The sequence below is a fragment of the Neovison vison genome, chromosome 7, assembly GCF_020171115.1.
Source record: "Neovison vison isolate M4711 chromosome 7, ASM_NN_V1, whole genome shotgun sequence".
NCBI classification, from domain to species: domain Eukaryota; kingdom Metazoa; phylum Chordata; class Mammalia; order Carnivora; family Mustelidae; genus Neogale; species Neogale vison.
This window is the reverse complement of record NC_058097.1, coordinates 164,754,000-164,778,290: the sequence shown is the minus strand read 5'-3', so window position 1 is coordinate 164,778,290 and position 24,291 is coordinate 164,754,000. Positions and strand designations below refer to the sequence as shown.

Sequence of the window (24,291 nt, the reverse complement as noted above, 5' to 3'; positions counted from 1 at the left end):
TTACCTTGGGTGAATCCCCATCTTCTCAGTTTCTTGTCACAGATAAGAGTCATCAACAAAAGGATAAGCCAGATCATTTTTAAATGTTCCCTACAATTTAAACAATAGAGATAGGAATCCTCCATCTCTAAAGAAACAAGGCATTACTCTGTTGAGTGATTTTTTTGTATGTTTTTTTAAAGCTATATATAAGTAGAACTTTCCCAGATTGCTACATTTAATTTTGGGATCTGTGATTTAAGAAAAAAAAAAATCTGAGGTATCTTTGGAGTATGCAGTCATTATTTTTAAATTTTGTAAAAATGAGGACTAAGAGTTTTTAAAATTATTAATGTGAAGAGACACAGTGTAAAATTATGAGATGTTGGGCATCTGAGTGGCTCAGTCAGCTGAGCATCTGCCATCAGCTCAGGTCATCATCCCAGGGTCCTGGACTGGGTCCTGCATCAGGTTCCCTGCTCAGTGGGGAGCCTGCTTCTCCCTTGGCTCCTTCCCTTCCCCCTGCTAGTTCTCTCAAAAATAAAGAAATAAAATCTTTAAAATTATGAGATGTTACAACAGATTAGCTCACTCAACAGCTTTAAACATGCCTTCTTGTAGTACAGCGGTAGTAAAGCTAAATACTAGGATTTCCCAACCACCCTTGCAGCTAGAGTTCCAGATATGATTAGCCCAGTCGACCAGATGTACTCACTTGAGACTTTTGCTCAGAACCTAGTTACATGGTGAGAAAGGCAGCTCATGAGGTATCTGTCCACTTTTGCCACCACAAATCTCAGCAGAGGTGATTCAGTTCTGGAGCTGGCAACTGTTCTCGGCTGCCTTAATCCAGAAGAGGAGGCATCTTGAGCTGGCAGGCAGCTTTTCGAATTGTTCCAGAAGCAGCAGCTTCTCTGGCAGCCCACTCGTAGTTCTGAGAAGCTCAGCCTACATTCTGTTTCATCTGCCTTTCCAAAGATTCTGTGAGCTCTCTGCACCCCTTAATCAAGCTCCTTATGTCTAATAGCTAAAGAAGATTCCATTATCTACAACCAGGAATCCTGACCTAGACAGAATTTTGTAGCTAGAAGGTACAGCTAGTAAAAGGATCTTAAATATGGAGTTAGCTTAGGTGAAGAGGCAGGGCTTTGGGCAGTGAGACCTTATGCCACTAAGGTTATAAAAGGAAGTAGTGGTAGAACATCTGAATACTTGCATGTGGGCTGCTTCTAGCCCTCAGCAAAGTCTTATAGGAGAGATGTGACTCGGGCTTAGGCTAACAAGACATTTGGAAAGAAATATAGCTTTGCCGAGGGAACAGTTCTCTACAAAACAAATTGACAAGTCCCAAATCTGGAGCCCTGAAAAATTGGAAAAGTCAGCTACTACCATACTTTAAACTGAAACAGTTATCAGTCAGGGTTCTAAGGAAGGTATGGAAAGCATCCTCAACCTTTTTCTGCCTTTTCTTTTTCTGCCTCAACCTTTTCTCAAGAACTTTCTGTCAAGTAATGGCAGCCATCCTAAGGAAAGAGATCAGACTCAGACTGTTGCCAGCCCATCCAAGCTCAATGGTCCCAAGTGGGTACCGTTCATTTAAGACCCAAGGGGAGAGAGAGAGCACAAAAGCCACAAGTAAAAGATGATGTTCTTATTAAAAACTGTGTCTTGGCAAGATCTTTGTGGTTACTCATTGGAATAATTGAGAAAGACAGACCAGAAACATACTTAGTTTCTAGGAAATTTTTTTGCCAAAAACCAAAACCAAACAAATACAAACCCCAAACCTGGCCTGCAACAGCCTATAACTATTTAAAACATGCCCAAGCCCCTAAACTCAGCAAAACAGGAAGTGGCACCCAGCCCCCAAGATCAGCACCCTTTCCCCTGCCCACTTAGATGTATCCCTGAAAATTAATGGACAAGAAAAACTTCCTGGAAGGCAGCACCAAGGGCCCCTGAGGACATTCGACAAGGGAGTTCCTCCCACAAAAGTGAATCAGGGGTTGCCTGATGCAAAGATCAAGGAATACACTCACAGACTGAGCAGAGACACCTTGTTATTTTTGCCAAGCAGTACCTTTTAAGTGTTATGGATTGGGGGTTGCTATTTTCCCGTCTTCTGAAAGATCGATTTTATTGCCATTATCCTGTACCTATCCCACCATTATGCATTTGGTACTCATGAGGCAGACACCTTGTTTAGTCTGTAGATGGGCAGAACAATAGATCTATAGCCTAACCTGATAGTGGGGATTATACGAGGATATTATGGTCTTTGAGCTATATGCAATAATGGATTGGATGTGGCAGATTTCCTTTTGGGGCAGGACAAGTGAGTGTTTTCTATGTTTCCAGATATATAGGTAGCCAATAAAGCTGTATGGGTTAAAACTGAAAGTTGTGTAAAAAACATAACCTTCTTCTTCTTTAGTTAAAGATCCTAACTTTTAGCAGGTTCCAATGCCACAAGGATTTCTCAGATTCCCTAGCAGCTATATGACCAATGAGATGTAAGTTAAAATGTGTGGTTCTCCAGGAACACTCAGTCCAGGAAGCCTGTGCAACTGGGGAGAAGCTCCTTTTCCTCCTCTTGCCCACTGCCTCCAAAAGTAATCTTGGACAGTGAGAATGAGGTAACTTGAGGACAAAAACCATGTACTGAGGATAGCAGAGGAGAGAGTTAGGAACCTGATACCACCTACCTCCAGATTTCCTTTATGGAAGAGGGAAGAATTCCTATTTAGTTTAAAACACTGTTATCTTTGGTTTTTCTGGGTTTTTGTTTTTTGTTTTTTGTTTTTTTTTTTTGTAGCAGAACCTGATCTTAATAGAGTAGAAAGCAAATATATGAACCCAAAAATGACCTGAAGTGGTAGCAAAAGCTCTTCAGTAGAAGAATTTCTAGCAGGTAAGGTTGCTGGAAGTAGGAAGAAGTTACGAAGAAACACTGGGGGAAGTGTGGTCTTCTCAGAAGAATTATTAACAACAAAGAGACTTTTATCAAGAGAGGGGATGATAAGCACCTGTAAAAGACTATCTTTATGAGTAAGTGATGACAATATACATTTACTTTAAAAGCAGTACAGAAATTTCTCACTTAAACAGTTACTGATAGTTTCATTAAATTATGGCATAATTATGGCCACTGAATTAAATCATTAAAGGAGAACAAATTAAAAAGGAGAGAGGTATGAAAGTGAGAGCAGATACTGAGTTTGTATTCTTCCTGGTTGTGGTGGATGTTAAGCCTTAAGTATCTGTATCCTGAAAAGATGTGTTCTCACTTAAAAAGTATCTTCCTTTATTCCATATATGCTTTAAAATATTTATTGAGCAGAAAAAAAAGGAAGGGTGGTAAAAAGATGACACAGATGTTGATTTAACAGTTTTCTTCCAAGTTCTGGTGGACTTCGGACTTTAAATGTCTGTTTGGGAAAAAAAAAAAGCTCTCATTTTAAAGGTATCTCCCTTTCTTCTGAATCTTCATATATATATACACACACACACACACATACACATACATATACACACACATATATATATTACGTATGTGTATATATATATAAAATATCTGTATATATTATACATATAAAGCATTTTAAAATACACTTAGCTAATCATAGATTACAATTAACATGTTCACTAACAATATTGATAACTGATTAGAAAGAATTGTGAATAATGTTGAAATAAATCACTTCACCATAAATACAGCTATCAAATTAAATAGCTTTTGAAATGAGCTGATGCATAGACATTTTAGAAGGCTCATTTCTGTATGTTTTTCTGTACTACATTTTTCTGTAGTACAAGTTGTGCTCTTTCCCCAAATATATAGTAAATACCATAGATATTAATGATTTGAAATTACATTTGTAATAAACACAGATTTCAATTTATTCAATATTCTTATTTCCTTAAACAAAAGAAAAAAAAAATAATAAAGTTACATACGTGGCTGGAACTTCAATTCTCCACCAGGCCCTGATGGAGGAATTTCTTGTTGTAATTTTTTTTGTTCCATCTGCTGTACAACCTAGTGCATGGAAAAAGAATGTCTTAAAAAGTAAGTATTCTTTTATTTTCTTCATGACCTTTGACAAACCACAACAAACTAATTGTAAAGTGTTTTCCAAAATGAGATATTCAAACTCTAAAATTTAGATTAATATTCAACAAAGCAGTTTTTAAAATACTAAAATTTAAAATAATATAGTTAATAGGACATTGAAATATTATATTACAAAAAACACACGCGTTTAGCACAGCACCTAAAATTCCTTTTAATGCCACAGTCATTGTATAAATACCACCTGATGATATTCCAGCTTCTGAGCCTCAAGTTGGTCATGCTGACGCTGTAGCTCTTCCTTTTGTTTCTGAAGTTCGTCTGCCTTTTTCTTAAGTTCATTTTCTTGTAAGGAGATAAGATTTTCATATTCTTTCAGTTCTTCCTCTGTAAAGAGCTGTTGCTGATCCAATGTCTAAAAGGAAAAAAAAAATGGAAAAAAAATGAGAAAAGAATAATCTTGGATGTCCAATAGGGTTTGATTCACCTTGAAAATTCTATGATTGGCAAAGTATAAGAAAGAGTATCTATCATAATATAGCTTTCAGTAAGAAAGGGGAAATAAGAAAACATATTTATGTATTTATTTGAGCAAAAGGAAAAATCCAAGGCTAATGAAATTGATTACCTATAGAACAATGAAGAGAACTGGGTAGAAAGGAGAGAATGCAGGAAAAGAAATCATATTTCTCTAAATACAACTTTTTCATACAGGTTTGATTTTTAGAAACTTGTCAGTGTTTCATACACTCAAGAAAAGAGAAGAAAGAAAATCCACAAGGACAGGAAAACCCAAACTGACTATAAACAAAAGAAAATAAATCATACTTTTATTTTAAGTGAATAAACAGAAGGGGGAAAAAAGAACTAACCAACAAACTTTGGGTCACAGTATTCAGACTACATGCTCAGGTTAAAAACAACAACAAAAATCTAAACAAATAATAAATTCCTTCTTGCAGAGTTTAGCAATCTGAAACACTGTATATATCCTAGGATTGAGGAAATAAGTGGAATAATATTGTGGAAAATAGGAGCCAGGTTTCATATGAAATATGGAAAAGAGGAAGAGATAGGATGTTGTACTGGCATTGGACTGAAATTTAAGGAGGTATCAGTGTGCACTCACTAAGTTTGTGTTTTGTTTTGTTTTTTAAGGATTTTATTTATTTACTTGAGAGAGAGAGTGAGCGAGCATGGGTGGGGGAAGGGCAAAGGGAGGAGAAGCAGACTCCATGCTGAGTAGTGTGTACCCCACACTGGGCTCTGTCCCAGGACCCTGTCCTCAGGTCGTCCTGAGCCAAAGGCAGACACCTAACCTACTGAGCCACCCAGGAGCCCCAATGAGATCATCAAGTTTTATAAATATTGGTACCCAAATACACCAAGATGAATATAAGTGTATCTGTGTATGTGTATAATTCGTGCATATACAGACACACATAATACAAATTTAAATATATATGTATGTATATATATATAAATACACACACACACACACACACACACACATTTAGATGTTTTTTAAATTACCCAACTCTGTTACCTGACAAAGCCTAGAAGCAAAGACTCCCTGGTAACAAGAAACACATCCAGTGCCCAAATCCTAGTCTGTGATAACGATCTCCACTAAAAGGGGCCAGTGTTGCTCAGAAAAATGGCTCATCCCAGAGGTGGGATGGAGAAAGAACGAGATGAGCCTTGAACATCTTGTGATGCTAAAAAGTAAGAAAGTCCTCAAAGAATGATAGGAAACATGCCAAAAGGATATAAAAGCCAGTTTGAAGGAACTCCCAGCCAAATCTGGGGCAATTTGGGCATCGAAATAAATCAGGATATTAAGGATTCATTTTTGAATAAAGTAAGGGGATGGGAGTGGGTTGGGAGAAGGGATAGCTCTTCCTTATTGTAGAAAGCCAACTGATAAATATGGAAGGAATGATGGTTAGAAAATCACCATTTGTCAATAGTCATTGTAATAATGGATTCTGGCAAGATTTATCAGTGAATGCTAAAATTAGTAGATAATGAATCTCAAAGTATGCCCTCGAAGACTTTTTTTTTAAACAGTGGTAATGGTGGTAATGCAATTCTTTTGAAAAATACTTCTATAAAATGTATCAACTGCCCTAAAAAGATTCCCTTGGTCTTATTGGTGCTACATTGAGAATCCATCCTACAAAATAACCTTAAACACATAAAAAGCTTTATATAAAAATGTGTTTATAGCAGCACAATCTTTTTTAAAATAAACAGTAAAAGAATGGGTGTCTGTTCCTGAGAAAACAGTCAAGCACTTCCATAACTATTAAAGTAATGCTTAAAATTCGTATTTCCAAATACTTTAGATATGATGTCGAGTAATTTTTTTTTTTTTTTTAATGCTGATTTCTGATTCTGGCAGTATGGTGGGTTAGACAAGATACTATTTAAATTACAAAAGAAGGGCGCCTGGGTGGCTCAGTGGGTTAAGCCGCTGCCTTCGGCTCAGGTCATGATCTCAGGGTCCTGGGATCGAGGCCCGCATCGGGCTCTCTGCTCAGGAGGGAGCCTGCTTCCTCCTCTCTCTCTGCCTGCCTCTCTGCCTGCTTGTGATCTCTGTCAAATAAATAAATAAAATCTTAAAAAAAAAAAATTTAAATTACAAAAGAAAAAATAGGAAACATGATAGGCACCATCTTAACCAAATAATCAAAATTAACATTGTCAGTTATGAAAAAATCAGTAGCATATGCTTCATGATATGATGCACTTTGCATCACTTTGGTGGTATTTCTACCAAAAGCAGGAGTCCTAAAGAAACAGCAGACTGACTGAAACTGAGGGATATCCTACAAAATTATTGGTCTATACTCTTTAGAAATATGGATGCCATGAGATACAAAGACTCAGGAACTGTTTCAGATTAAAGGAGATTAGGAAGACATTACAACTAAATTCAGTATGATCCTGGATTTTCTTTTGTTATAAAGGACAGTATTAGGAAAATTAACAAAAAATCTCGATGAAGTCTAGACTGGGGAAGAGTTTTCTGCGTGTAGCTATCACAGATAATTTTACCATGATTATGCAAGATAAATCCTTGTTTGCAAAAAAATACACACTCAAGTATTTAAGGTTAAAGCAGCACTGTGTGCAACTAACTCTCAAAAACATGATATATGTTATATATAAATACATATACACATAGATTAAAAATAGAGAAAGAGATAAAGAGAATAACTGTAGTAAAATGGGAAATCTAGAGGAAGGGTATTCAGGAATCCTTAGTCTATTCTTTTTTTTTTTTTTTAAGATTTTATTTATTTATTTGACAGAAAGAGATCACAAGTAGGCAGAGAGGCAGGCAGAGAGAGAGAGAGAGAGGAGGAAGCAGACTCCCTGCTGAGCAGAGAGCCCGATGTGGTGCTCCATCCCAGGACCCTGAGATCATGACCTGAGCCTAAGACAGAGGCTTACCCCACTGAGCCACCCAGACACCCCTCCTTGTCTATTCTTATAACTCTTTTGTAAATCTAAAATTACATTAAAATGAAAAGAAAGTATGTAATTACCTATTGATCTAGTTCACCACAAGAAATAAATGGAATGAATGTTCAAATATCTTAGCATTCTTCTTCTTCACCAAAATCTAGAAATATTATAAATGTCAGAAAAAAACAGGACCAAAAAAAAGATGATTTCTTTAATCTCAAACTACGCTGATGAACAGTCATCCTGGGACTATCCTTGATTGAGCACCAAAAACTTTCATACCCCAGGGAACTCCACAGCACAGGCTGTACCAGAACAGTTGGTCACCCTATCTCAAACTATTTTCTGGACAAATGGATCCACAGATTAAAAATCTAATTGAGGGGCACCTGGGTGGCTCAGTAGGTTAAAGCCTCTGCCTTTGGCGCAGGTCATGATCTCAGGGTCCTGGGATCAAGCCCCGCATCAGGCTCCCTGCTTGGCGGGAAGCCCTGCTTCCTCCCCCACCCTCTGCCTGCCTCTCTGCCTAGTTGTGATCACTGTCTGTCAAATCAATAAATAAAATCTTTAAAAAAAAGAAAAAAGAGAAAGAAATAGTAATCTTTATATTTTGTATAGAAAATGACAACTTTTTTCAAACTCTTCCGGTTGCTACCTCTCAACTATTCTCTTTAAAATGTGTATGCACAAAAAAAAATGTGTATTCACAGTAAACTATGAAATATATTGGTATGCCTTTCTGGGGCATTTCAACAAAATATATTTAGAAACTAAAAATGGTCATAAACCTTGAGAATAGTTTTATTCTTAGGAATTAATCCCAGGGAAATTATAGATACCCAAAGATGTAAGAATAAGTAAGAGTTGTCATAGTGTTAATTACTACAGTAAAAAAATTGGGAATTGACCCAAATGGCTAAATCTGTTCCAATGGTTATATAAATTATGCTATAATCACAAAACTGCATGCTAAGGAATCATTTCTAAACTCTTGTTTTTTAAAGAATGACATCATGAAATACTGCTAACATTAAAAAACACAGAATTTCTAAAACATACAAAGACATTCATACAGTATGATGCCATAAGACTATAAAGACAGGAGGGGGCGCCTCGGTGGCTCAGTCGGTTAAGCCTGACTTCCACTCAGGTCATGGTCTTAGGGTCCCGGGATTGAGTTGCATGGGCTCCAAGCTCAGCAGGGAGTCTGCTTGTCCCTCAGCCTCTACCTCTGCCCCTCCTACTGCTCGTGCTCTCTCTCAAATAAATACATAAAATCTTTAAAAATATACATAGAGAGATAGGAGTTTATGTGTACATGTAAATTAAAAATGGGGCAGGGGTGCCTGGGTGATTAAGTCGGTTGAGGACCCGGCTCTTGATTTTGGCTCAGGTTATGATCTCAGGGTGGTAAAATCAAGCCCTACATCAGACTCCACGCTGGGTATGGAGCCTGCTCAAGATTCTCTCCCTCTCTTTCAGCTCCTCCCCCTCATTTGCTCTCTCTCTCTCTTTCTCTCAAAGAGTAATTAATTAATTAAAGTAAAATAAAATAAAAATGGGGCAGTATACTCTATATTGTGTGCTATACATGCATACACTAAAGATACAAACAATTCCAAATTGGCATAACACAATGCATAAATTAAGTATCTTCCTCTGAAAGGCAGAATTACAGGTAACTTCTAATTTATTCTTTCAATGTATCTATATTTCTAATTTTTAAGAATGAACACTATTTTACCTTTAGAAAAAGTAAAATTTTAAAAAGACTGCTAATTATATGTAACATGATTACAAATAAGAGGTCAATTGCCACAAGTTTTCCAAAAAGTCACATTCATTATTTTATACTGACATTTTATCTAAAAGCCAAGATAGTAAGGCTCTACACGCAAACATAATAGAAAATAAAAGTTAAAAATAGAATGAACTGCTGTATAATTTCTTGAATCATACATCCCATTTCAAATAGGTTTTATTACCTCCCAGCTATCTGGCTCCAAGAATTCCTTTTTTTCTGTAGCTTTCAAAAACTCGTCCAGAGTCACTAATCGGTCTTTGTTAGCATCAACCTGGTTAAAAAAAAAAAAGTATATATAAAATAAAGTAACTCTCATATCACTAGAAATTGTCTTCTAATAGTTGCTACTACACAAACATACAGCAATTAAGGCTAACGCAGCATCCACAGAAACGGAGGGATGGGGTACGGGTGAAAGTCAGAACACTGAACATTATATTAGAATCCGAATATAGATATTGCTATCTTCTGTATTATTCAGATTTGAAAATACAGTGAGATATCTATAAACCTGATACTCAAAGATCACCATGCTTGAGGCTGCTGATCTGACTGGCTAAACTATTATGGTCTTCTTCCCTCACCACACCATGTAAAATCCCAAGAAAAATAACCTTTCCGGAAAGAGGACTGTTTGAGCCAAGAGTAAAGGAGTTTACATTAACATTCTCTCAGTATTTTTTCTTTAAAAAAACTAACTAAATCAAAATTAATGTCAACAACTGCTCCCAATCCTCTTCAATGGCTCTTATAGCCATTCAGTTGCAAAACTGAACTCCATAACAGCAAGAGAAATTCATTTGACACATGGGATGCCAGCAGTCAACAGAAATCCCAATTCATCACCAATAGCTCAAACATCAGGTGAAAATAACAAACAAAACTGTGGGCTTTAGTTACCGGCCTCCAATGTCTATGACCAAAGTTCTCAGCTTAATAATGTGAACAAGAAATAAATAAGTTGTTATAAACCATTACGGTATTGGATTTTTTGGATTTTCTTAATAAAAACACAGACTTTTAAAATATCAAATATTCAGGGTGCCTGGGTGGCTCAGTCGTTAAGCATCTGCCTTCGGCTCAGGTCACGATCCCAGGTTCCTGGGATCCCTGGGATCTCCCTGCTCAGTGGGAAGCCTGCTTCTCCCTCTCCCACTCCCTCTGCTTCTGTTCCCTCTCTGATTGTGTGTCTCTGTCAAATATAATAAATAAAATCTTTAAAACTAATAAAATAAAATATCAAATATTAGACTACCTTATCTTTTACTTCTAAAGGATACGCAACAGCATCTTAATCTCCTAAATAAAAACCTTTTAAACTTTAAAATATTTTAAAGTAGTTTCAAAATAACTTTATTTATACTAAGGAAGTCTACCAAATATTCTGGGTCAAAAAATGCAAAATTCAATTAAATAGCTACTCTGTGTATTTATTTTATACTTTATGTTAAGATTTATTACAAGAACTTGAATATCAATTGAAATAACATATAATCCTAAACATTTTTAAACATACCTCATTCATTACATGTTCCCTCATTCTAAGCCGTTCCTCCTCCATTTCTATCATATCATCCTCCTCATTTTTGGGGTCATATACTTTCTCCAACTAAAAAGAAAAGTTTAAAACCAACATAAAAGGCAGGAAAATAATGGAAAACAAAAGAGCAAAAACACTGAACACTCAAATGAACTCATTTACCTCTTTAGTAAATAGGGCTTCTAATTCTTGTTCATCCAGGAAGCCATCATTATTGACATCTGAAGTTTAAAAAGTCACAAAAGCAAAAATTGATTTTAATGCCTTCAAAAATCAATAATTAAAATACAACTCTTCACAACTGGCTTGCAGAAGTGGTACTAACATGAACCAGCCATACGCTACAGAGAATGTTTCCTCCTTTTTTATGAAGCCTCAGATCAGTCCAATGGATAACAATTTACTACTAATTTATAATTCATAGTTTTTTTAGACAAATAGATCTTAACCATTTTTTTCAAAAATATAAAGTGAAACAGTATGCTATAGGAAAAAAAGTAAACTTTAATATTACAGCATAAAGCGTGTTAGATATAACCTAGCTAGTCACAGAATTACCTTCACATTTATGGAGAAGCTTACAGTAAGTCATAGTGAGTCAACAGTTAAATCAGGTAAAAGACACAGCTACTGACTCAAAGTATTTTATGCTGCAGGTCAGCAAAAAAGACTATTCTATTATCCTAGAGAAAAATTCTAAACATTTACTGTCAATAGGACTCGATATTAGACCTTGGCAAAAATCAGTTAAGAATAAAGCAACTATAATCTCTCAAACAGCAGACATAAATGTTAATATTTGTATTAAATGTGTTACCATGTAATTTGAAAAATGTCTTGGGGTCAAAGTCATTAGGATCCAATCCATCAGTCTCTTCCCATACCTCTTTTAGTTGATCTTTGCTTCCCTGTGAATCAATTTTTTAAAAATGCTCAAAACAAAATATGATCTATGTATACAGGCTGAAAATAAAATACAAATTTGAGAAATGGTGCAGTATTAAGAATCTAAAGTACTAATAACTTATAAAATTCTACTGCCTGATACAAAGAAGTATCTACATCTAATTGGAGTTTCTTAAAGTCATAATTCTTACTGGATGATTAACTTTGGGATGATTTTCATGCTTTTTCCTCATTTCTTCAAATTTAGATTCTTCTTCTTTTCTCTTTTCTTCATTCAGTGTTTTTAAATATTCTCTCCTTTCATGTTCCTTCATCATTTCATATTTTTTAAATTCTTCATGTCGAGTCTTATCATAGTGTTCTAGATCACTTGTGGCCTATAATGTAATATTTAAACTAAATTACAAGGAGTATTTGAAAATATAAATAAGGGCTTTCCTGCATACAGCCTATTCTAACAGAAGGTAGTATAGAAGGTCCAGAAAACATTGGACTCCTCTTTTAAATTCTGCCATTTTATTTTAATCATTATTATTATCAGAATGTAGGCATTAAAAGAAACTCATAGTTCAAAGCAAAACTCAACTTTAGAAAGCGCCTCATAAGTAAATAATATATAAACTGATTTTTTTAAAAGAAGGAAGGTTTGGGACGCCTGGGTGGCTCATCGGTTAAGCTGCTGTCTTTGGCTCAGGTCATGATCCCAGGGTCCTGGGATCAAGTCCCGCATGGGGCTCCTTGCTAGGCAGGGAGCCTGCTTCTCTCCACCTCTGCATGCCACTCTGCCTGCTTGTGCACTCTCTTTCTCTGACAAATAAATAAATAAATAAGATTTAAAAAAAAAAAAAAAGGAAGGAAGGAACTGTATCAAATCTATACAGTATAGAAAACTAGAAATGTTTCTAACTACTTAACTAAACTCATAGCAAGGCTATAACATCTATTTCGGTAAATCCATAAATCCACACGGTACAACATGAGAGGTCCACAAACTCTTACTGAAAAACCCAGAACGCAGGTATATTTCAGAATTTTCTAGATTTCAGAAAGAGAATATGGCATTTATGCTGTACTATGTATTCCTTGCAAAGTCTGTTATCAAACAGATTAGTACTTCCTCAGCGAAGTCTGGGAATATTCACATTATGTAGACTAAATAAAAACTACAAATATCCTCACTATAATTGAAGCCAGATTTCAGCTTTTGTAGTACTTTGGGTTTTAGAATTGTGGGCAAGGGGTTACAGATTGTTATGTCTGTATTATTATCTGTAGTAATAAAGGTTAAACTATCTCCCTTTAAAAATACTCTTGAGAGTATCTAAAAGTCATATTGTCACTTCATTGAATTGACTTATCAAATGACAAAAACCTCAAAGGCAAAACAATGACAACATTTTCTGGAATTATTCCCACCGCTTTGATGAGCATATCTAAATCTGTAGATTCAAACTTGTCAGGGTTCAGGTGGTTTAGGTGATCAAATTGTTTTAGAAGAGCATGGTGGTCTATGCCTGTATCTGAAAGAAAATGAGAAAACTGTAAATGATAAAGTACTAAAAGCTAGAAACATTAATATAAGTGGTACATAAGAATAAGCATTTATATTTATTCCTACAGGATTTTTGTAAGAATATACAAAATTTTAGATTAAGCATTCATATTTTCTTTTAGAATATTATACATATTGTTATTCTAGGCAAAACTAATGTCCTTGAATCTAGAAAGAAATACAACATAATATGTACACTTCAATATTATTCTATTATTCTATATATTTCTAGAAAGGTTAGTTGACTATCAGTATAATAGTAAAACCTTTTTTATTATTGTAAAACTATCACATTTCCTACTTTTAATTAGATAAACTCTAATATACTGCCCTCATCAAAGATCTAAATAGAGGGGTGCCTGAGTGGCTCATTCAGCTAAGCTACTGACTCTTGGTTTAGGCTCAGGTCACGATTTCCTGGGTGATGGGATTGAGCCCCACATCGACCAGCATGTCGGGGCTCTGTACTCAGTGAGGAGTCTGCTTGAGATTCTCTCCTTCTGTTTCTCCCCTAACTCATGCTCTCACTCTCTCTTTCTCACAAATAAATAAATCTTAAAAAAAAAAAAAAAGTAGAATTTTTTTCCCAGTATTTTATTTTTAAGCAATCTCTATACCCAATGTGGGGTTCAAACTCACAACCCCCAGATCAAGAGTCCCATACTCTTCCAACTGAGCCAGCCAGCTGCTCCCTAAATAGAATTTTTTTTTAATTGCTCTAAAATTTATATGAAGGAATTTTTTGTATGCTGCTCCAATGAATCCTTTATGGAACAATAAAAGTCTAATTCAGGTAAATTCATTTGGTTTAGGACTCTTTTTTTTTTTTTAAGATTTTATATATTTATTTATCAGGGAAAGAGAGAGAGAGAGCACAAGCAGGGGGAGCAGCAGGCAGAGGGAGAAGCAGGCTCTCTGCTGAGCAGGGAGCCCAATGCAGGACTCAATCCCAGGACCCTGGGAACATGACCTGAGCAGAAGGCAGACATTAACTGACTGAGCCACCCAGGCGTCCCAAGATTAGGACTTTTTTTTTTTTTTTAAGATTTTATTTATTTAGGGTGCCTGGGTGGCTCAGTGGGTTAAGCCACTGCCTTCGGCTCAGGTCATGATCTCAGGGTCCTGGGATCGAGTCCCGCATCGGGCTTTCTGCTCGGCGGGGAGCCTGCTTCCTCCTCTCTCTGCCTGCCTCTCTGCCTACTTGTGATCTCTCTCTGTCAAATAAATAAATAAAATCTTTAAAAAAAAAAAAGATTTTATTTATTTATTTGACAGACAGAGATCACAAGTAGGCAGAGAGGCAGGCAGAGAGAGAGAGAGGAGGAAGCAGGCTCCCTGCCAAGCAGAGAGCCCGATGAGGGACTCGATCCCAGGACCCTGAGATCATGACCTGAGCTGAAGGTGGAGGCTTAACACACTGAGCCACCCAGGCGCCCTATGACTTATTTTTAAAGAAATACCAATTGTTCTACTTGTGAATAATTTTTTTAAAACAAGCTACAGTGCTACAGTTTGGGGCACATGGCTGGTTCAATTGGTTAAGCACTGACTTTTTTTTCTTTTTTTTTTTAATTCATTTTTGGAGAGAGAGAGCATGAACAGGAAGAGGGATAGAGAGACCCAGCAGACTCCTCACTGAGCAGGGAGCCCAACAATGTGGGGCTCAGTATGGAGCCAAAGGCAGCAGCACTTAACCTACTGAGCCACCCAGGTGCCCCCCAGGTCTTGATCCCAGGGTTGTGAGTTAAACCCCACTTTTGACGCCACGGTTGGGCATGGAGCCTATTTAAAAACAAAACAAAACCCCAAAAATAGCCAAACGAACAAACAAAAAACAAGCTACAGTTTACTGTAGTTGAATGGGCAAAGTGAATCTAGACTATTTCAGTTGGATTATAGAATTGAGCAAAATAGGCACACGTGTTGATTTGTTAAAAGTCAGAGTTCTCACTTAGGAAAAAGGAATGTACAAATAGGGCACCATGGAAGGCAAGAAAGAAATCTCTGACTCGGCATCAGGCAACTACAAATCAAAACCACAATGAGATACCACCTCACACCAGTTCTGACCAAAAACAACAAGTCAGGAAATGACAGATATTGGCGAAGTGGGGAAAAGAGGAACCCTCCTACACTGCTGGGAATGCAAGCTGGTGCAGCCACTTATTTCCACATACTGGTAAACAGTATGGACGGTCCTCAAAAAGTTGAAAATAGAGCTACCGTATGACCCAGCAATTGCATTACTGGGTATTTACCCTAAAGTTACAAATGGAGTGACCCGAAGGGGCATGCACACCAATGATTATAGCAGCAATGTCCAAGATAGCCAAACTATGGAAAGAGCCCAAATGTCTATCAACAGATGAACAGACAAAGAAGATGTGGATGGAAAACTACTCAGCCATCAAAAAAATGAAATCTTGCCACTTACAGTGACGTGGATGGAACTAGAAGATATTATGCTAAGCAAACTAAGTCAATGAGAGAAAGAAACTTACCATATGATCTCACTCATATGTGGAATTTAAGAAACAAAACAGAGGATCATAGGGGACAAGAGGAAAAAATAAAACAAGATGAAAACAAAGAGGGAAACAGGGGTGCCTGGGTTAATCATCTGCCTCCAGCTCAGGTCATGATCCTGAGGTCCCCTGCTCAGCAAGAAATCTGCTTTTCCCTCTGTCATGCTGTGCTTCTTTCTCTCCCTCTCTCTCAAATGAATAAAAAAAATCTTTAAAAAATAGAAAAAATATATATTACAGAAGCAATGAGCACACCTAACGCCAGTCTTTGGTCTGTAATATCATTTCCCACTAAAAAGAACCAGGGATCCTCAGAGAAACGACTCATTCCAGGCCTGAGGCAGGGTAGGTACAAGATGAACCCAGAACATTTTGTTATACTAGAAAGTAAGAAACTGCTTAATGTAGCTAAATTAAGATTTCACTGAATTCTTTCAATGGCACTGCACAAATTTTACTTACGAAGAAAAGATTTGTCCTAAGACCCAGGCCTAAAGGATATGACCAAACAGTGAAGCACATGAAAAGATATTTAGCCTCACCCCAAACAGGAGAAATACATGCTAAAACTACGCTATTATACTAACAGAATGGTCAAACTCTTAAAATTTGAAGATACATACTATTAACAGGATGTAAGAAATTACAAGAGGATGTACTGATAGAAGGTCTGTGCAGGTGGCAATATCTATCAAAATTACAAATACATATATATATATATATATGTATATATAGTTTCTCTGCAAGGAACTTACCCTACAGATAATTTTACACAGATATGGAGTGATAGATGTACAAGAGTGTTTGCTAGAAATAACCCAAAAGGCCATCACCAGTAGCCCTAGTTAAATAAATTATGGTATATCAATATAATAGAAATCTATGCAGCTGCAAAAGAAACTTTTTTTAAATGAACATGGTCTCTATGTACTAATACAGAATGACCTCCAAATAGGTTGTTAAAAGAAAAATACAAAGCGCCAAATGTGTTTTACATGCTGCCTTTTGCATAAGAAGAGAGGAAAAATAAGGATTTTTATTTGTATTTGCTTATATAAGAATGAAGAAATCAAAGGATGTTTGGGGCAGTGGGAACTTACAGGGTACAAAAATATCAGAGCACTTTTACTATATGTCTTCTATAGTTTCTAGTTTTCACCCATGTGAATGCATTACTTACTTTAAAAACTACACCCCCCCCCAAAAAAAGGACCCTTTAAGTCTTTCTTCCAATTATTAGAAATTTCAATTCATAAATTCTGAATCAGTGAGAAAACACTCATAAGCTTTCTAAGCAACAGTTTTCTTTAGACCATGAAATTCAGCACCTATTTGGAATAAAGAAAATATTGCCAAGATTGAAGGGATGGAAGTTGTCTAACAGGAAAGTAATCTCAAAGTACCTTAGGCCCAGCTTTAAGGATGGAATGTCCTTCTATATCTGACTACCTGAATAGGAGGGTATGAGCTCAGTTTACCTCTCATTGATACCCTTAATCTCAGGATAAGGAGTATTTGTTTGTTTGTTTGTTTGTTTTGACAGAAAGAGAGAGAGAGCACAAGCAGGCAGAGTAGCAGGCAGAGGAGAGAGAGAAGCAGGCTCCCTGCTGAGTAAGGAGCCTGACATGGGGCTCCATCCAAGGACCCTGGGATCATGACCTGAGCCCAAGGCAGTTGCTTAACAAACTGAGCCACCCAGGCACCCCAGTATTTGTTTTCTATGTCTATTCACCAGCAGGGAGTTTAATGCTCTATACAAGCATTTGTCCAATATGATCCACTGACCAGAGTCACATGTTTAAAATGCATCTTACAGGGGTGCCTGGGTGGCTCAGCGGGTTAAGCCTCTGCCTTCGGCTCAGGCCATGGTCTCAGGATCCTGGGATCAAGCCTTACATCAGGCTTTCTGCTCAGCAGGGAGCTTGCTTCCCCCTCCTCCTCTGCCTGCCTGTCTACTTATGATCACTCTCTCTCTCTGTGTCCAATAAATAAATAAAATCTTTAAAAATAAATAAGTAAAAATAAAATAAACTGCATCTTACTCACTCTCAGAATCAGAAATTCTAGAGATAAGATCCAGTAAACTGCATTTTTAACTAGCTCCCCAGGTGATTCCTTTGCGATATAAAGTTTACCAGGAGTAAAGGTTCAGGTGTTTATTAAGGCCAATGAACCATTCAGATAACCAGCTATGGGGACATGACACAAAGACAGAGATGGCAGCTGGAAGGATCTCCCACTTGTCAAATCTAACCTCTTGATTTTCATTCATAACTAGAAAGGCCATTCCAACTTAACAAAGAACTTGCTCAACTTGTCATCTAGTATTTTTTGGTATTATTTTCTACACTGATATCTTTGATTCATTTGTACTTATTCTGATGTGAATGAGAGAGAGATCTAACTGTACCTTTTCCAAATGGCTATCCAATTGTATCAACATTATTCTCTTTAAAAATCTATCTTGATCCCACTAATAATGACATATCACCTTTAATTCAAACTCAATTCTAAATGTATTTACTTTTACTTCTGGTATTTCTATTCAGTTCCACTGGTCTTTCTACCTATATGCCAAAACCATACAGTTCTCATGAATGAGGCTTAGTGATATAGGTTTTAATATCTAACATAACTATTTAGTCCTTCATTGTTCTTTTTCCAAGGTATGTAGCTTTTCTTCCTTGTTTCCTTTTTCATATGAACTTTAAAATTAACTTGTCTAGTATTGGGAGGAAAGTAGATATTTTTTATTTGGATCATGCTAAATTTATAAATTAACCTAAGGAAAATTGACATGTTTATAATGTTGAGTCTTTGTATCAAAAAAATGGTATGTCTTCTCATTTTTTTCAAGTCTACTTTTGCATCCAGAATCCTCTGGACACTCTCTGGGCCTGGTGTGGTTTTCTTAGAGCATCTCTGACAATTTTTCTATTTCATCTATGGAAATTGTTATAATTCGATTTTCTCTCTTTTGATTTCCTTTGATGTTATTCTTCCTCCTTGAAGTCAGTGGCTTAATTCATTACTTTTCATTGATGTAATAATTTAAGGCTAATCATTTTGACTTTTGAGTGATATGAATATATTACCTATTTTAAAAACTAAATTTTAAAAATTAAGAGAAGAAAAATCAATACTACCATTAAATTTTGACTAGAAGAACATGGTATGTGACAATATAAGCTGACCTGAACATATGCTGAAACTTTCCTACTTTTTCTTTAGCACTTACCTTGAAGAGAATCCAATTTAGCTTTAATTAGCATTCTTAACCTTGCCACTTCTTGCCTTTTCAGCTCATCAAGTTTTGTCCTCACATGGTGACTTACTAAATCCAGTTCTTTGCTTAGCCTCCCACTCTGTTAAAATTAACAAGTTAGCTTTATTTATTACATTCCTTTTTTAGATCAGACACAATATATTAAAATGAGGGTTATGATAAAGTAGTGATAAATGCTTTTGACTAATTTAGATAAATGTGATATTACAAAAAGATTTCTTTTAAAAGATACTCAGTTTATAACGCTAAAAGAAAGATATGTAAAAACTATATATTATGGAAAGAACCAAAATGTCCATCAAGTGATCAATGGATAAAGGAGATGTGCACACAAATACAATGGACCATGAAAAAGAATGAAATCTTGCCATTTGCAATGACATGGATGGACCTAGAGAGTATTATACTAAGCAAAATGAGTCAGAGAAAGACAAATACCACATGATTTCACTCATATGTGGAACTGAAGAAAGTAAGCAGAAGAATATGGGGTGGGGAGAGAGGCAAACCATAAAAGAAACTCTAAACTACAGAAAAACACACTGAGGGTTACTGGAAGGGAGGTGGGCAGGGAGGATGGCTTAAACAGTGATGGGTATTAAGGAGGATACTTATTGTAATGAGCACTGGGTGTTGTATCTAAATGATGAATTACAAAATTCTGTACCTGAAACTAATATTATACTGCATGTTAACTGGAATTTATAAAACTTTGGAGAAAGAAAGAAAAAGATAAAAATAAAAACCACACAATTGAAAGCATAATTAAAGCACAAAGGAAAAACTCAAAAAGTAACTGGAATTGCAAAATGATACAGCCACTTTGAAAAACAGTTTGGCAGTTCCTCAAAAAGTTAAACACAGAATTATCATAAGACCCAGCAAATCCATTCTTAGGTATATACCTAAAGAATTGTAACATATGTTCACATAAAAACCTGTACCTGAATGTTCACAGCAGCATTATTCATACTAGCATAAAAAGTAGAAATGACCAAATGTCCATCAGCTGATGAGTTGATAACCAAAATATGGAACATCCATAAAGGGAGATATTGTTCAGTCATAAAAAGAAATGAATGTACTAATATAAGCTACAATACAATGAACCTTGAAAAACATTATGCTCGGTCAAAGAAACCAGACACAAAAGACCACATATTGTATAATTCCATTTATATGGAATGTCCAAAGTAGGCAAATTCATAGAGATAGAAAGAAGACCAAGGGACAAGAAGAGGGGGAAATGGGGAGAAATAGCTTAATGGGCACATGGCTTCTTTTGGGGAGGAACGAAATTGTTTAAAAGTAGATAGTGCTGAGGGCCACCTGTAGATACACCACTGAATTATATGCTTTAAAGGCACAAGTTTTAAGGTATGTGAATTACATTTCAATAAAGTCATCTTAAAAAATAACTTGGCCACCTTAAACTTTAGTAATTACACATATAAATAACTTTTCAAAATTAATCTTTTTTAGCTTGTCTCCTTTGATTACTTTTCTCATAGGTAAGTTTGTGTTCCAAAATGTAAGAAACAAAATAGCTAATAGCTTACTTTCTCTTGTTTATAAGTGCATTTGCAATCACAAACTGCAAACCTGACTAGCAATCAGGCAGACAAACATTTTAGGACTAAGTCCATGGGGCCCACTGCGGAAGATAAAGAAAGAACTACAAGGGAGACCGAGAAAGAATGTTCAGAGGTAAGAAGGAGAACTAGGAGAATTTGCTGTTATAGAAGCAAAAAAAGCAATATACTCAATGAGATAGTGGTCATCATTATTACATATAACAACGGTTCTCAAAATGTGGTCCCCAAATAGAAGCATTAGCACCACAGGGAACTTTAGAAATGTAAGCTCTAGACATACTGAATCACAAAGTCTATAGGTGGGGCCCAGGAATCTGTGTTTCAATAAGCCTAAAATCTGAGAACCACCAAGATGATAGAAAGGAGTCCAGTAAGAAGAGGAATAAAAAGTATCCACTGGGGGCGCCTCCGTGTCTCAGAAGGTTAAGCCTCTGCCTTTGGCTCAGGTCATGATCCCAGGGTCCTGGGATGGAGCCCCACATCGGACTCTCTGCTCACTGGGGAGCCTGCCTTCCCCCTCCCACCCCGCTCTCTGCCTACTTGTGATCTCTCTGTCAAATAAATAAATAAAATATTTTTTTAAAAAGTATTCACTGGATTTGGCAATTAAGAAGTCACTGACAGGGGCGCCTGGGTGGCTCAGTGGGTTAAAGCCTCTGCCTTTGGCTCAGGTCATGATCCCACGGTCCTGAGATCAAGCCCCCCATCGGGCTCTATGCTCAGCAGGGAGCCTGCCTCCTCCTCTCTCTCTCTCTCTGCCTACTTGTGATCTCTGTCTGTCAAATAAATAAATAAAATCTTCAAAAAAAAAAAAAAAAAAAAAGAAGTCACTGACATCCTTCATAAAAGTATATTCAGTGGAGTGATATGGGCAAAGCCATAATCTTTCCAGTCAGCAATATTTGTGAAGTGAAGAAATGTACTATGATTCCCCTTTCAAAATACTTGGCTGAGGGGCATCCTGGGTGGCTCAGTCATTAAGCTTCTGCCTTCAGGTCAGGTCATGATCCCAGGGTCCCAGGATGGAGCCCCACATTGGGCTCCCTGCTCAGCTGGAAGTCTGCTTCTACCTCTCCCTCTGCTGCCACTCCCTCTGCTTGTGCTCTCTCCCTCTCTCTCTGTCAAAATAAACAAATAAAATCTTTAAAAAAACAAAAACAAAAACCTGACCAAAATACTTAGCTGAAAAGGTAAGGACAAATTCTAACTTTTTTTCTGACAGTTTTTCCCAAGTCTTCCTGAGCTATGTATAATGATTCCTATTGTCTATTTTAATTCTTATATTTTTTCATTGAATAACTGTCTAACTTACTACATTTCATCTCCCCTTGACCCAGCAGGGAAGAGGAACTGATTGTGAAAGGCAGACAGTTATAAAAGTATTCCCATACCCCAGGATTATCTCTATTATACTTCCTATTATACTTATAATTATACATATATATTTACTATTATTCCTATTATACTTCCACCTTTTCTGTTAGCCACAAATAATGTTCTTTAAAAAAAAAAAAGATCTATTTATTCATTTGAGAGAGAGAGAGAAAGTGAGAGGAGGGAAGGGGTAGGGGGAGAGGGAAAGAGAGAATTTCAAGCAGACTCCACACTGACCGTGGAGCCCAACACGTGGTTCAATTTCATGACCCTGAGATCATGACCTGAGTGGAACCAAGAATTGGACATTTAACCCACTGAGCCACCCAGGCATCCTGCCATAAATAATGTTTTAATCCTAACTTAAGAAGATAAGAGACACTGAAAGTTCTACATTAAATATTATTTACTCTAGGACATTAGTTCCATAGATCAAATTAATTCTTCAAAGGAAATATAAGATCACTCTCAAAATAATCCAGGGAAATTATTGGCATGATGCTATTACCTCTATCAGGAAAAATGACTTCCCCACTGCTGAATTATGTGCCCATTCTCAGCATTTCCAAAATATATTATACCCCCATCATATTTTCATGCTAATAAACTTTTTTCTAGATATTACTTACTCAGAATAAATAAGAGCTTCATCTTTGTATTCCTAATATTTAATTCAGTGTCTGGGATGTTATAATGTTTGTTAAATAATTATTTAATTACATTTACCTTTATTTCCTCTATGTCTGCTTTCTGGAGCTTTTCTCTGAAATGATTATCTGTTTCCAGCACATCAATCACTTGCTTAAGATATTCGTCATAATAAAGTCCAGTATCCTTCAAATTAAGAAACAAACAATAATGTTTCTCAAAGCTTTTCCATCCCTGCATCTAAAGATCTCAATCCTAAAAAAAAAAAAAAAAAAATACTAGCAAAATGGCATTGAGACACATCTACTCTGATAACTGGGACAAAGTTAAAAAGCTGTATTTCTCAAATGAGGAATTTTATATCAGAACCAATATATAGTTTTATTTTTACATAAAGGTAAATATTCTATATGGCTTAGATAATGAGGACTTAATAATATTAGTTGGTTGATTTTACTCCACTTTCACCTGTCTCTTCTTTAAATATAATACAATGTTTTCTTGGCTAGTGAGCTCTCCATTGGAAATGTATTATGATTAATATTCTCCTGTGCATTATTTAATATATGAACTACATTAAATAAACAATGTCTAATATTAACAGCAGAAGCTTATCCAGTATTCTTTTACTGATATTTCAGAAATAGTTCTTAAATGTACAATTTTACAAGTAACAAATATTAGCAACATTTGGTTAAAATTCTTCCCACAAGATTATCTTTATCATTTCACTTACTGGTGGTTCTATCTTTGCGCTGTCCACAGGTTGAGTATTTTTTACTTTTGTCTTGTCTATGTCTATAGGCACAGCTTCAAGAGCATTAAGTAGACAGGAAACCAAGAGAAAACAATATCGTAGTAAGATGGTCCTCCACATCATCTGAAATAAAGGTATTATTATAGTAAGGTCCCAAAAAGATGTCTTCAAACTATATACATACATTCCCAATGCCATGTTAATAAAATATACCTAATTTCAAGAAATTTAATACAATAAAATTATTCTAGAGAGGTTAAAATATAGACTACAGCTTATCAAAATAATGCTTAAAACAGATCACTAAAGAAAATCAGGGGAGAAATGCTTTTCAACTAAAATTAAAAAGAAAACAAAATTTTGTTTTTTTATTTTTTTAAAAATATTTTATTTATTTATTTGACTGAGAGAGAGAGAGAGGACAAGTAGAGGGAGTGACGGAGAGGGAGAAGCAGACTCCCCACTGAGCAGGGAGCCCATCATGGGGCTCGATCCCAGGACCCCAGGATCATGACCCCAGCTGAAGGCAGACACCCAACCAATTGAGCCACCCAGGAGCCCCAGGAAGCAAAATTCTGAAGTTTAAACAGCTTATAGTATAAGAAAACATTTAGTTAATTATAAAAGCTTAAAATAAAAATGATAATAAGGGTCTCAAAATCTTAAAAAATTAAAAATTAAAAAATTAAAAAATTTTTTAAAAAGCTTTAAAAATAGCCCAATTTTAAGGAAAGGAGAAGTAAGGAAAAACTATATTTTTTCGATTAAAATACTAGAGA

At 36.1% G+C, this 24,291-nt stretch overlaps 1 protein-coding gene across 6 annotated transcripts in view; it reads right to left on the bottom strand.

Moving 5' to 3' along the window:
* Positions 1-3,293: 3,293 nt before the first annotated feature.
* The window catches only part of NUCB2 (nucleobindin 2), a 46,375-nt gene continuing 25,377 nt past the window's right edge, over positions 3,294-24,291 (bottom strand). For 4 of the 6 annotated variants that reach the window (XM_044258906.1, XM_044258905.1, XM_044258904.1 and 1 more), the window contains 12 exons: positions 23,492-23,635; positions 22,834-22,941; positions 19,091-19,217; positions 13,192-13,295; positions 11,967-12,152; positions 11,687-11,777; positions 11,032-11,090; positions 10,846-10,938; positions 9,511-9,600; positions 4,296-4,466; positions 3,937-4,018; positions 3,294-3,407 (listed from right to left, as the gene is read on the bottom strand). In XM_044258906.1, the coding sequence (XP_044114841.1) occupies positions 3,400-3,407; positions 3,937-4,018; positions 4,296-4,466; positions 9,511-9,600; positions 10,846-10,938; positions 11,032-11,090; positions 11,687-11,777; positions 11,967-12,152; positions 13,192-13,295; positions 19,091-19,217; positions 22,834-22,941; positions 23,492-23,635 (1,263 nt within the window). In that variant the 3' untranslated portion in view covers positions 3,294-3,399. Of the gene's footprint in view, positions 3,408-3,928; positions 4,019-4,295; positions 4,467-9,510; positions 9,601-10,845; positions 10,939-11,031; positions 11,091-11,686; positions 11,778-11,966; positions 12,153-13,191; positions 13,296-19,090; positions 19,218-22,833; positions 23,011-23,491; positions 23,636-24,291 lie in introns of those variants that run through there. The other 2 variants (XM_044258910.1, XM_044258909.1) reach the window with 2 other exon arrangements.